Source organism: Macadamia integrifolia, unplaced genomic scaffold, assembly GCF_013358625.1.
Source record: "Macadamia integrifolia cultivar HAES 741 unplaced genomic scaffold, SCU_Mint_v3 scaffold1985, whole genome shotgun sequence".
Taxonomy (NCBI): Eukaryota; Viridiplantae; Streptophyta; class Magnoliopsida; order Proteales; family Proteaceae; genus Macadamia; species Macadamia integrifolia.
Genome location: NW_024868451.1, coordinates 5,364 through 17,485, shown reverse-complemented (window position 1 = coordinate 17,485; position 12,122 = coordinate 5,364). Strand labels below are relative to the sequence as shown.

The window sequence follows — 12,122 nt, the reverse complement described above, 5'->3', positions numbered from 1 at the left end:
GGAGAAGAAACCAGAAGACCACTTCACAGGGACAGATCTGAGCCAACAGAACACAGACAAAGAAACGCTTTAAGAAAAAAGATTTATCAAACACCTAAAATTCTATTTCTGTTCCTAGAAACGTGATTTATGTTTCTGCCGTTTTTGTACATAGAAACGACAGAAACGTTGTCAAACGGTACCTAAGAGACTCAAGGTTGGGCTGAGATTTTGTCTTATCTTACTCTAAAAAATAAAACCTGAAATACAAGTGCCAACAGCTTCGTCAAGATCCAAAAGGAAGAGGGTGATGTAGCCGAATATAATATTGGGAAAACAATATGAGAAAGCTAATCAGTTAGCTCCTTTCATGGTTTTTCTTTTTACAAAACCGCCTTGTATGAAATAGTCATTGTGGGAAAGGAATTATTTTACAAATTAAGAAAGGGAAAAAACAAAGATTTTCTTGATGTTCAAACCGGTCGGCAACATATCCAAAAAGCTAATCTCCGGAATGGCAATTTTTGTGATCAACCTGTGTGGACTATTTCCAGGATTCCTTAACCAGATGGAGAACCTACCTCTGACCTCGTACGCGTAATGGCTGCTCAGATAGCGCGTGGTGCTTGGCTAACGCGCTTTGAAACCTTATAAAAAGGTTATCTACCATAGTCTCTTCAACCATCACCCAACGTCGACTATCTTTGTATTATTCCTTTGTCCTTATTACAACCATTTTTGTGCTTTGTTAATTTGCTAATCAACTTTCTCTCCCACCACCGCCATGCCTGAGAAGCACCACAGCCACCACTTTCACCACCACAAGGAGGAAAAACCACCCGCCGGAGAAATGAGCAAGCATGACTATGAGAAACAAGTGAAACACCACAAACACTTAGAACAAGTCGCCAAGTTAGGGACTGTAGCTGCTGTTGCCGTTGCTCGGGTAAGTCTAATTACTCTATTTCTCATATACTTCTGGTGATATATTTCTGAGCTAATAAGCTGATATATGTATTTCCTTTCTAATAATTTTTCAGCATGAGAAGCATAAGGCCAAGAAGGACCCAGAGAATGCTCATAGCCACAAGATCAAAGAAGAGATTGCAGCAGCAGTTGCAGTGGGCAGTGTTGGATTTGCCTTCCATGAGCACCATCAGAAGAAAGATGCCAAAAAGGATAAAGAATCTGCTTTCGGCAAGAAACACCATCCCTTCTGAAATTCATTTCTCTAGTTCATCTCCCCTTCCCCTTAGTTATTTTCTTTTAGGTTAGTAGTGTCTCCGTTCTATGATATAAGGGTGAGATGTGTCTTATCTTATTGGTTCTCTTTGTGGCCTTACCAATAAATTTACCTTCACTATTTTTTATTTATTTATTATTTTTTTTTTTTTTTTGAGTTTTGTAGTGTTGATTTCTGTATAGTTAATTTGAAATGTTTCAAATTCTTTACCAAATGGACTGGTGGCATTATTGATATCATCAGTTGATACTGAAAAAGTTCATAATATTGAACAAAAAAAATTAATTCCCTTAAATAATTCTCTCCTAATTTCTAATCTATAATATAATTTAATTACGTTTGATTATGGAAGATCGAAGGCTCCGAAAATGGGATTGAACAACGCAACTTAAGTGGGAGAAATTTCGCATATGTTGCAAAGTTATGATCTTTCCAAGGGATGGAGGTCATATTTTAAGAACACGTGATCAGGGTTAAATTGATCAACGCGGATACCAATTGTTTCCTAATACCAACGACCTGAATCGAACAGAAATACATCCACAAAAGCCTTTTTTTTTTTTTATTATAAAAGATTTCTATCTGGCTGCATGAAATCACATGGGAATGTTGTTGCCTTTTGAACTTTGTGCAAATGTTGTCGTTACTACCCTTCATTCACAAACCAAGTTTCAATCTTATTAGATTTTGCAATTTGTTGACATTAAAATTTGAAGCCGTAGAAGGAAATTGTTTTCTAAGAAATTGAACGTTGGAAATACAAAGGTACTCCTCTTCTTTGCTTCTTGTATTATGAAGATGTGATATCAGGACAAACTTCATGACAGAATTCGATGCATTCTTTTATTATATTGTAGCCTGCTTGCAACATGGGTGTTGAAAAGTTATGGGTTGAATGTGGTTCAAATGCAGTAGCTTCTTGCATTAGGAATAAAATAAATTCCTCAATGCTTTGAACACAAGTGGTTTTTCCACAAAAAGTATATGAACGACATCTCTTGGGGTTTTCCTTTATTATCACAGAGAGGTCAATTCAATATTCATAGATAAACTTGCGAAACATGAGGTGAATTATGGTTTGTAGAATTCACCTAGACCTGTCAAGCTAAGAATTATGTGCCCAAAAGAATATTGTCAATTATGGTTTGTAGAATTGGAATCCAATGAACTGAAATCAGATCAAAATCGGCCACAACCGATCCCAATTCCAAATTTTAAGGATTTTTTCGTTGATTGTAAGATTTTTTTTTGGTCAACTTGATTTAAAGCCAGATCGAATTACAATCACCAGCTAGGGTAAGGTTAGATTCCCCCACGTATGAATTAATTCTTGTGCAAAATTATCTTTATTAAAAGGCTATTTCGAACAAAGATTATAGGCAAAAGTGGCAATAAATATTTTGGCATGTCTACCTGGTCGTGTGGTCATTGTGCTAGCGCCTTAGCCATTGTGAATGCCTGTATAGGCATCCAATCAAAGGGGCAGGAGTATCTTTTCATGGCGTTTTAGTTCTAAGCGTAGAGGGCCCAACCGAGTAATGTTCTTTTCCCCTAATTAAAAAGAAAATATTTATAATCATAAGTATTGCAATCCCACGTTGCAAGAGTGCAATTTCCTCTCACATGATTTTTCATTTTTTTAATTTTCTCTTTCTTGTTTTGAGTAAATGGGTCTCCTACGAATGAAGACTTTTTCAAAACAATCATTGATGTGGCATGTAGATTCCTTTCCCATTAGCAACATGTAAAACCCTCTCTCTAAAAAAATAGGGAAAAATAATGTTGTCCAACCATGCCCCATACGCTCTCTCATATGGGACATGAAATAATCATCATATCCCTCCCCTTAGATGGTTGTACATTTATTACCAATTATCCCCGTGTTGATGCAAGACCCAGGCATCTTCAAAATGAACCCCTTTCCAAAAAAATATCCTTATTATGTTCATAATTTAATGTGGAGTTTTAGATTGAAAGGACTCAACATCAAGTATAAGGGGAAAAAACTCTCCAAGGACCACAAAGATTTGCTGTCTGTGGGTCAATGAAAGGCTAATTTATATTAGCCGAATTTTATTGTTTATTTTAACTGTAAGAACCATCATATATTAAATAATTTTATATTTTAAAGATTATTGATTCTCAAATCTTATTTTTATGTATAATAAGATAAGTGTTAACTAAAACTTGCCAAGTGACTAGAGGTTGATGAGTTGCCACGTGATAGAAAACATATGGGTATGTAGGCAAAGACTCTTTCAACAGGCCATATAGAGATATGGTCTAATATTTGTGAAATCATTAATAGAATATTTATCTTTATTTATGATCAATTAAAAATATCCTTCACTATTATGCAATATCCTATGGTTACCATCCAAACTCTTTGGTTAGGGGAGAATCCTTTGATTGTGGGTGAAAGAAAACTTGATCCATAAAATATAACTAATTAAAATAGTCTGTTGTATGAAAAATATGTGAAAAGAAAATTTCGATCATATAAATATCTAGAAAATGATTAAGACTGGCTGCATGTCAATTTTGTCCATATGCCCTTCCATGTATTAGTGGAAACCATATTTTATTTTTAGAAGTGTATTTTTTTTATAAAAGTTTTATTTTTCTCTTGACTAAAAAGTTTATTTTGCAACTTGGTCTACTCATTTTTTTACTGAAATTTGATATGTGAAGTGTGAACATGAATCTTTGGAGTCCAACTATTTGCATAATTTCAGCACTATTCCAATTTGTCAAGTGAGAGATATTTGCACTATAGCCTAAATACATTTTGATAAAAATAAATAAATAAATAAAAACAAATCCCTATTTGAAAGATTCAAAGTTGAAATAGTCAACAACTACTTTTTTTTGGGGGGGGACCAGTCAGCTAATTTATGGAATAAAAAATGTATATATTTATTTATTTATTTATTTTGGATGGAAATATATATCTTGAAACTTGAGGAGATTTTTTTTTTTATATTTAAAAATTTGGAAAAGGGTGGGTATGCCGCCGATATCAAGTATGCTAGCACCCATTGTGTCTATCTCTCTCTTCCCTTTTTTTAAAATGACCCTTATATCCTTCCTGAATGATATTCCATCATGTGATCATATTGGTGCTATCCGCTAGCATACTTGATATCGGCGGCATACTTATCCCTCTCCCATTAAAAATTTGTTTCTAGATAATCATATTAGGGAGACATGTCCATGAAACCTTTGTCATTGACTAGCAACTCTAATAGTTCTATAAGTAATCGTAAGATACCCATGGAGTCTACAGAAAGGAAAAAAAAAATACCAGTGGACTAACCGCTTCAACTATATTTTCTAGGTCTAACCTAACATTCCAAGTGGAAATTTAAATCATTAATTTTTTTAGGATTAAGTTTTTTTCACCTTTAGAAAAAGCATAATTCCTTTTCCATTGATGATCTGACCCTTTAATTGAACCTTGGATTCATGTGACTCCCACGTCTAATTGTTTAGGGCCACAAACTAATAACTCTCTTGAATTCATTTAAATGTTTATGGTGAAGGGATTCTTCTATCACTATGAGTGAAAGAAAAATTTTATCCATTTTTTTTATATGGTTTCTTTCTATACCTTCAACTTGCATCACTTTGTTAAAAATAAATAAATAAAACTTATGTGGACTAGACTTTATTGCTAGAGATCTAAACTTTGCAACCTTTGAACTTTTGTGATTTACCTCTAGCTTGATCAAAGAGGTAATATCAGATCAAGCCTCCACAAGGCAACTGGCAAGTGTATTGAAAATATTGAGATGGAATCAGATAATAAGGATATCATCTCGTTCATCAACGAGTTGGCCCATCCCCACCAACATTTATCCTCTCGATGGTTAATCATATCAATATATATATATTTTTTTTAACTTTATATTTATTTCTTTTGTAAACATTACTAGGGAGATTAATAGCGTGGCTAACTCTTTAGCTAATAATGTTCTATTTATCAAGATGGATTGATTGACCTATTTTTCATTTTTAGATTTTGAAACTTTGTTTATTTGATTCTTTGTAATCTTCTACTTCTAAAAAAAAATGAAAAAAAAATCAGCCCATATTGGCAATCAGCCTTTGTCTAGTATTGTCAGCATTTTTTCAAATCACCACATGGTGGTGTATTATGATTGGGTCCATGTGAAAGAAGACAACCACATGATGTTGACACTTCAATCTAATATGGGTAAAGTATATCTGGTTGGCCAAACTAGATAAGCTTACTTGAACCACCTAAAAATGGTCATATATCACATTGTATTGATTCGATTTTGTGGTAGATAAACTTGTGGATCATTCTTTACTCACATGTAAATTTTGCTTTTTTGGTTTCGTTTTTGTTTTTGATTTTTTTTGGTTCTTTTTTGTTGTTGTTATTGTTGTATTTTTTTTTTTTTTTAAGTAGAAAATTTTGCCTTTTGTTAAATGTCAAAATAGAGCATTCTAAGTACATCTTTTTAAAATTGTTGATGGTAAATAATGTGGTAAAACCCAACGTACTGAGAGGTTTTAGGTTTGAGTTTCCTTATCTTCACGTTCCCTCCCTCCATAGAGTAGATAGAGTAGGTACCCAATGGAGAAAAAAAAAAGAAAAAAACTTTCTTCGATATTATGGGAGAGTCTAAAGTAATGTTACAGTATACTATAGGGATATCCATTTATATATACTTGTGATGCAAATGGTGAGAGTATATGATTGAGTTTATTTAAAATTTAACAAGTGCCATATCCAAACTATTCGACAAAGGAAACTTATTCTATTCGGCATGCATCCTAGTCATTGGATGTTGATTACCACTATAAATTAAGAATTTTAAACTATAAGATTAAAAATTATATATCTTTAAAATTTTGAACCACTTTCTTTTATTCATTTGAGCTGAAATTTTCCTAATGCAACCGTGGGAGATGGTCATCACATTGACACGTGTCCATTCTTAACTAGATGTCCATGTGGTCGGTGTACGCGTTAATTACTTCACTAGAGATAGACATGGAGAACTTTTTTCCATAATAAATAGAAAGGTAAAATGATCTTGTGGTAATTTGTGATTGACCCAAATAGCATGTTGATGGCCCCATGGACGGCCAAGTAAAGAAAGGGCCAGGGTTGCACCAACCATTGAAAGACCCATAATTTTTCGTTGGTCACCTTCAAAGGTCCCATACGTGGCGCTACGAGATTATGGTTCTCTACTTCAATATATATCTATATATATATATATATATATATATAAAAGTTACTAAACGTGATGACAAGCCTTCCACAAAATCTATTATTTTATTACTTTTCTTCTTTGATATTAAAATATAAATATATTATTTTAATTAGTTTATCAGTCAATTCATATGTTTATAAACTTGTATCCTCTTAAAAAATTTATAGAGATTTTCTTGTTAATTCCCTTTACAAAAATATGATAGATAATGATAATTTTTAAATATAATATAACAGTAATTAAATATATATTTTCTTAAATTTATTTTTAATTAAAAAAATATTTTAAAATAAAATGATAATAACAATCATAATCCTATCACAACTACAAGAATGGATTGATTCGTAGAAGGACAAAAAACCAAAAGACAACATCGAAAGAGAGAGAGAGAGAGAGAGAGAGAGAGAGAGAGAGAGAGAGAGAGAATAAGTGTATGGAGTGGTATGTGGGGGCATTATCCTCTTGCCGACACAAACCCCACCGGTCAACTGTCCATTAATGGCCCACCCAAAAGGCTTGACCACAATTAGCTCATATCTGATTGTCTCCTTAATGGGCTTTTCCTTCATTTTAATTATCTATCTTCTATCCCTTCCTAGTGGAGGCAAAGATATTTTTCCCTTTTTTTTTTTTTTTTTTAATATTATATTTTAAATGTCGGCATCAATAAAATAGGAAGGAAACACTTTAGCTGTTGCTTTAATTGTACAAAAATGGTGAATTTCACTCACCAGCTAAATTGTTGCCACTTGTAAGTTGTGGGTCATAGTCCTTAAGGACATGAATGCATTGGTGGGGTCACGGGCTCCATTGAGTTAGTGGAAAGTTTTCAATGAGGAAAAAGTAAAATTGTAGTGGAGCAACCAAAATTGACCGGTTCAGCCCGAATTGAAGTGTCTGCTTAGCAGCTCGATTTTGGTTTGGTTCTTTATGAAACCTATCGGATAGAATCGAATGGACTGAAACAAAAAAAAAAAAAAGAGGAACCGGATTGAACCCTAATAGAGTGGGAAAAACTAGGATCAAACTAGGGATGTAAATGGATAGCCAAATTCAAATTTGAATCCGCATCTATATTAATTTAGGAGTATTCATATCTAGTCAAAGGATATCTGATCATCCAAAAATAATTATCCGATCCAATTAAATAATCAATTAATGATTTTGAAGGTTCTTGAGGTTTAGACAAGATCTAGAGAATGAGGAAAAGAACTAAGATAACTTCCAAAGATGAATTAAGAGTAAATTGTATTAACTAGGGGAGAGAAAGGTCCGAATTATTTGAAATTCAATCCATAGTCGAACCATTTACATCCCTAGCCAATAGCATCCAGAACGAGGTTCAACTTCACTTGGCCTGACACCAACACAAAACCAATTCAGTCGAACAAACCAGATCAAACCACCGATTGACATCCCTAGATAGAACATGAGAGAGTAACAGATAATCTCAAGCTTAAGCAACCTGAAGATCCCATAGAATATACCTTGATGGGTGGTAACTTAGATTTCCCTGTTGGAGATAAGATACCATCCTCATTAAAGGGCCAAATGGAGCCCAATTATCCAAAAATAAAGCCCATAAAAAAGGCCAACTCCTCTTATTAATGGGTTTTCGGTTTTCCACAGCTACAATTTTTAAGGTTGCAGATATGATCCAATCTCTTCCACGAATCTTGGCCGCCCATCTCAAAATCAGGGCTAGGTAGTTCCTTTTACCCTTTGAAACCTTATAAATAGGACCTTCCATTGTCTTTCTTAACCATCAAGCCCACAACCAGCTTTATTACATATCCAACTGAGTCTCTGCTTAATTTCTAGCTTTTCTTTTCTAAATTTCACCACCATGGCTGAGGAGAAGCACCACCACCACCTTTTCGGCCACCACCACAAGGAGGAGAAGCCCGTGGAAGAAGCTGTGTATTCGGAGGCCACTTATGAAGGTGCTGGCGTGGGAAGTTACTCCACCAACGACAACACCACGGGAGGTTATTCCACCGGCGAGACCACCGTGTTTGCTACTGAAACTGAGGATTATGAGAAGGAGGAGAAGCAGCACAAGCACAAGGAACACATGGGTGAGCTAGGTACTTTAGCTGCTGGTGCTTTTGCTCTGGTAAGTTCATAGTTTATTCTTTATCTTTGTTTACATAGAATATTGTTTGAGGGCTGACATCAGCGTAACTGTAAAATTGTACCATTATGACCTAATGATCTCGGATTTATCTGGAAAGATAGTTTTCTGCAAAGCAGAGATAAAGCTGCATACATCATGATCCTACCTAGACTTTGTAATGGCAAGAGCCTCGTGCACAGGATGCACCTTTCTTGCTTTGTTTGATCAGTTTGGAAGCTAATAGGAGCTAAAACTTTCTTGGCAGCACGAGAAGCACAAGTCTAAGAAAGACCCAGAGCATGCGTCAAGGCACAAGATTGAGGAGGAGATTGCAGCAGCAGCTGCAGTTGGTGGTGTTGGATATGCCTTCCATGAGCACCATGAGAAGAAAGAAGCTAAGGAGGAAGATGAGGAGGCTCATGGCAAGAAGCATCACCACCTCTTCTAGGCATGTCGATCTCTATTAATTCCCTTGTGATTCCTTCCCCCGTCTTCCTCAGTTTCTTTCTCTGTTTCAAGGTTTGTCCATTATAAGATGTATCCTAAAGCAGATAAGAGATCAGTATATCTCTACTTGCTTGACAGGTATGAGTGTGGCTTTCTCCTAGTGTGTATCTAAAGTTCTCAAGTACTCATAAAGAGGTTTCCTCTGTTTCCTGTTATTGTGTAATTTTGTGTCATACTGTCATTTGCTTCTCATTCATTTGTTAGTAAATTAAGCTTAAATATGCTATCCAAATTAAAAAATATATATATTATAAGCTTAAATTTCTAAAGTAGTGGGTGGCATTATTGAGAATGCGAAATGATTGCCCCACCTCATGAAAGTTGGAAATCTCGTCCCTATCATTACTTTTATGCATATTCCTATTAGCCGCACATTAGCGGTCAAGCTGCCTTTGAGGGGTTCCTTCTCTCATTTTTTAATTATGTAGGACTAAGAGCGGTTGTTAATGGTAATTGCATCAATTGGGCAATTTTACAAAGTTAATTACGAATCTATAGATTCGAATTTTGAGATCTCCTGATGAGCATGATGCGCTAGGTAGTTGTTGTTTAATCTATTCCAATTATAGGATAGTGATAAAATCACTTAAAACCACGTGGAATCATATGAGTTGATCCTGTAATTAAAGAGCAGGACCCACATTGGCCAAGAGATTGAATTATTTTAAAGTTGGCCCCGGATAATCCAAAAGGATATGATATTAAAGTTTGAGCAAGACAGATAGCTACCTAGGGTGATCTATTCAATGGGGAGTTGGAGACTTGGTCCCTTCAACATGGGTGATGGGACACGCATGAAAAATAAGATCCGTCTGTTTCCACTTTCCAGCTAAAAAATCTTGTAGAAGGAAAATATTTACCCTCTATTGTTATTGGGAGAGTTTTTTCTCACTATGATGCTAGTGTGGTAGTATCTACCTGTTATACCAATAATAATTCAGTAAATGATATCATTTATATGGAGTCTACATGATCATAACAAAGAAAAAACGAATCCCATGTGAGAGGAAAGTATTATTTTAACAACATCAAAAGATTAATCCTCGATGATGACAGAATTTCATAATCCATGGGTTCTCTAGTGATTGGATAGTATTCCTAGAATAAAGCCAAGGGTGCCACGGGTTCTCTAATGGTTGGATAGTATTCCTAGAACAATGATTTTGGACATAGAGGGTAGAGGGGATAATGACACGTACCCCCATTATCATACTTTATAATTAATCCCAATTTTTAATAATTAAATAAAAAAAGATAGTCAAGTAAACTTGATTTGCACTGCCTAATAGATATCCTGAATGAATTAATGGATTTTATAGTTAATTGGATTATAACCAATCTTCCGCCCCTATGGGAAAACTGGCAGTTTATAGTCAATATCAGTTCGCTGGCTCCCTTGGACAGTTATCCTATTTGCGTATATGTACATTTTTCTTTTTCCTACAAAGTTCAAGGGCCCGGAGGCAATCCAGGGCAATCCACGGAGAGGTCAAGCTAATGGCCCAATATGGGGAGCAATAGGGGTTCATAGGGCCACACTTCTTGGAAATCAATAAACTACTACATATTAAGTGGTGTGTATATGCCAAGTATCGGTGCACATTAAAAGGAGTTGATCCATCATCAACCCCTTGGGTGTGTTCTTAAGCAAGTAGTGTCAAACTGTCAGGCCAAGGCCTAGGTGTGTCATCATATGTAGATGTATAAGTGAGAAATGGCACAAAAATTTCTGCTCCACAATCTTTTACTTATAAGAAGTAAGAAAAATAAATTGTGTTTCGAGAAGGTACTCTAGATTTAATGTAATTTAAATAAGAGAGAGGGTTCTTTATGATGCGGTGGTATAAAGAGGAATCTACACTATGGTTTCAAGTATCGGTATCGTATTGGTATCAACTGAGATGGATCTTGATCTCTGGCCGATCCGGATCAGTTATCTGTATTATTGTAAGGATAAAAAGCAGTAAAAATATTATACTTTTTAATAAAACCAATTGATCGATACTTATCGATCTAATCTGATCTTGATCAATATCGATAGTAGACATGATATGGATACTATTCCCTAAATCCATGATCTACACACTACATATATCAATACTGGTACAAAGAACAATATCACTGATATGTGGTCCATATCATCCAAGTAAGAGAGAGAAAACATAAAGAACCCCATGTGAAAAGGGTAATAGTACTCTTTGTTGGGAAACTGGATCATATGTTGTCATTGTTGGCAACTAAGAGCAACTAGGAAAATGGTAGACTAGTTCGGCCTAGTTGAGAACTCACTAAATAGTTCATGGTTCAATAATATGGTTCAGCCACATTATGAGGTTTCAAGTTTATTCAAGCATTGTGGAGTTAAGACTTCAACAGCTTATGAACAATGATGTCATTAAGCACTATAGAGTTAAAATAATTTCAGCAATTGTAAGAAGTTCTAGTACGTGGACAGGATTATGAGTTCTTATGTTTTGATGGAATTGGGCTCTTGTACACGTGGACAACAGCCCTATATATGGCATTATTATATGATATACAAAAAGGTTCAGCAAATAGAGTTCAATCATGACTCTATTATTGAAATGTAATTCCGGCTAGAGGTTGTAAAATTGATAGGGAAACGCTGTTAGTAGTCCAATAGGAGTAGAACTCCTTTCACACAGGCGTACATCTCCTACGCTTATTGCTGTGGTGTTATTGGTTCAACAAGGAGGTTATACAATCTGATTTTAAAGAGGATTCCTTGATGATATGTTTCAGTTTTTCATTGGACAGCTAGAAAGTAATTATTGAAGTGGGATGTTTGCTTCCTGTGCGTGAGCTGCCGCTACTCAACAGATTAGCAGAATCTGAAATAGAAAGAAAGTTTCAAAAGATGAGGATTCCTCATTAATGCTGGACTGTTGCTATCAAAAAGTCTTACGGTTTTCAACCTCTATTTTTATACGGTAACCTCAAGTCGGTTGATTTTTGAATATTATATGAGATTGAAGGGGTCGTAAGTCTCGGTAAGAGCTGAAAAACC

General features: G+C 35.1%; 2 protein-coding genes across 2 annotated transcripts; both read left to right on the top strand.

Annotated features, from left to right (window-relative positions):
• The first annotated feature begins 324 nt into the window (after positions 1 to 324).
• Positions 325 to 1,353, top strand: LOC122065362 (abscisic stress-ripening protein 1-like). The gene is made up of 2 exons (XM_042629178.1): positions 325 to 925; positions 1,020 to 1,353. The coding sequence occupies exons 1-2, from the start codon at positions 764 to 766 to the stop codon at positions 1,197 to 1,199; spliced, it is 342 nt and encodes a 113-aa protein (XP_042485112.1). The 5' UTR covers positions 325 to 763; the 3' UTR covers positions 1,200 to 1,353.
• A 6,871-nt stretch (positions 1,354 to 8,224) lies between these two features.
• Positions 8,225 to 9,257, top strand: LOC122065356 (abscisic stress-ripening protein 5-like). The gene is made up of 2 exons (XM_042629157.1): positions 8,225 to 8,587; positions 8,853 to 9,257. The coding sequence occupies exons 1-2, from the start codon at positions 8,318 to 8,320 to the stop codon at positions 9,033 to 9,035; spliced, it is 453 nt and encodes a 150-aa protein (XP_042485091.1). The 5' UTR covers positions 8,225 to 8,317; the 3' UTR covers positions 9,036 to 9,257.
• The last annotated feature ends 2,865 nt before the right edge of the window (positions 9,258 to 12,122 follow it).

Bases quoted from the DNA above. Each gene is read 5' to 3' on its own strand.
- LOC122065362 (XM_042629178.1), top strand. From the start codon at position 764: ATGCCTGAGAAGCACCACAGCCACCACTTTCACCACCACAAGGAGGAA. The intron at 926-1,019 runs GTAAGTCTAATT...ATAATTTTTCAG, and splicing joins CTGCTGTTGCCGTTGCTCGG to CATGAGAAGCATAAGGCCAA.
- LOC122065356 (XM_042629157.1), top strand. From the start codon at position 8,318: ATGGCTGAGGAGAAGCACCACCACCACCTTTTCGGCCACCACCACAAG. The intron at 8,588-8,852 runs GTAAGTTCATAG...CTTTCTTGGCAG, and splicing joins CTGCTGGTGCTTTTGCTCTG to CACGAGAAGCACAAGTCTAA.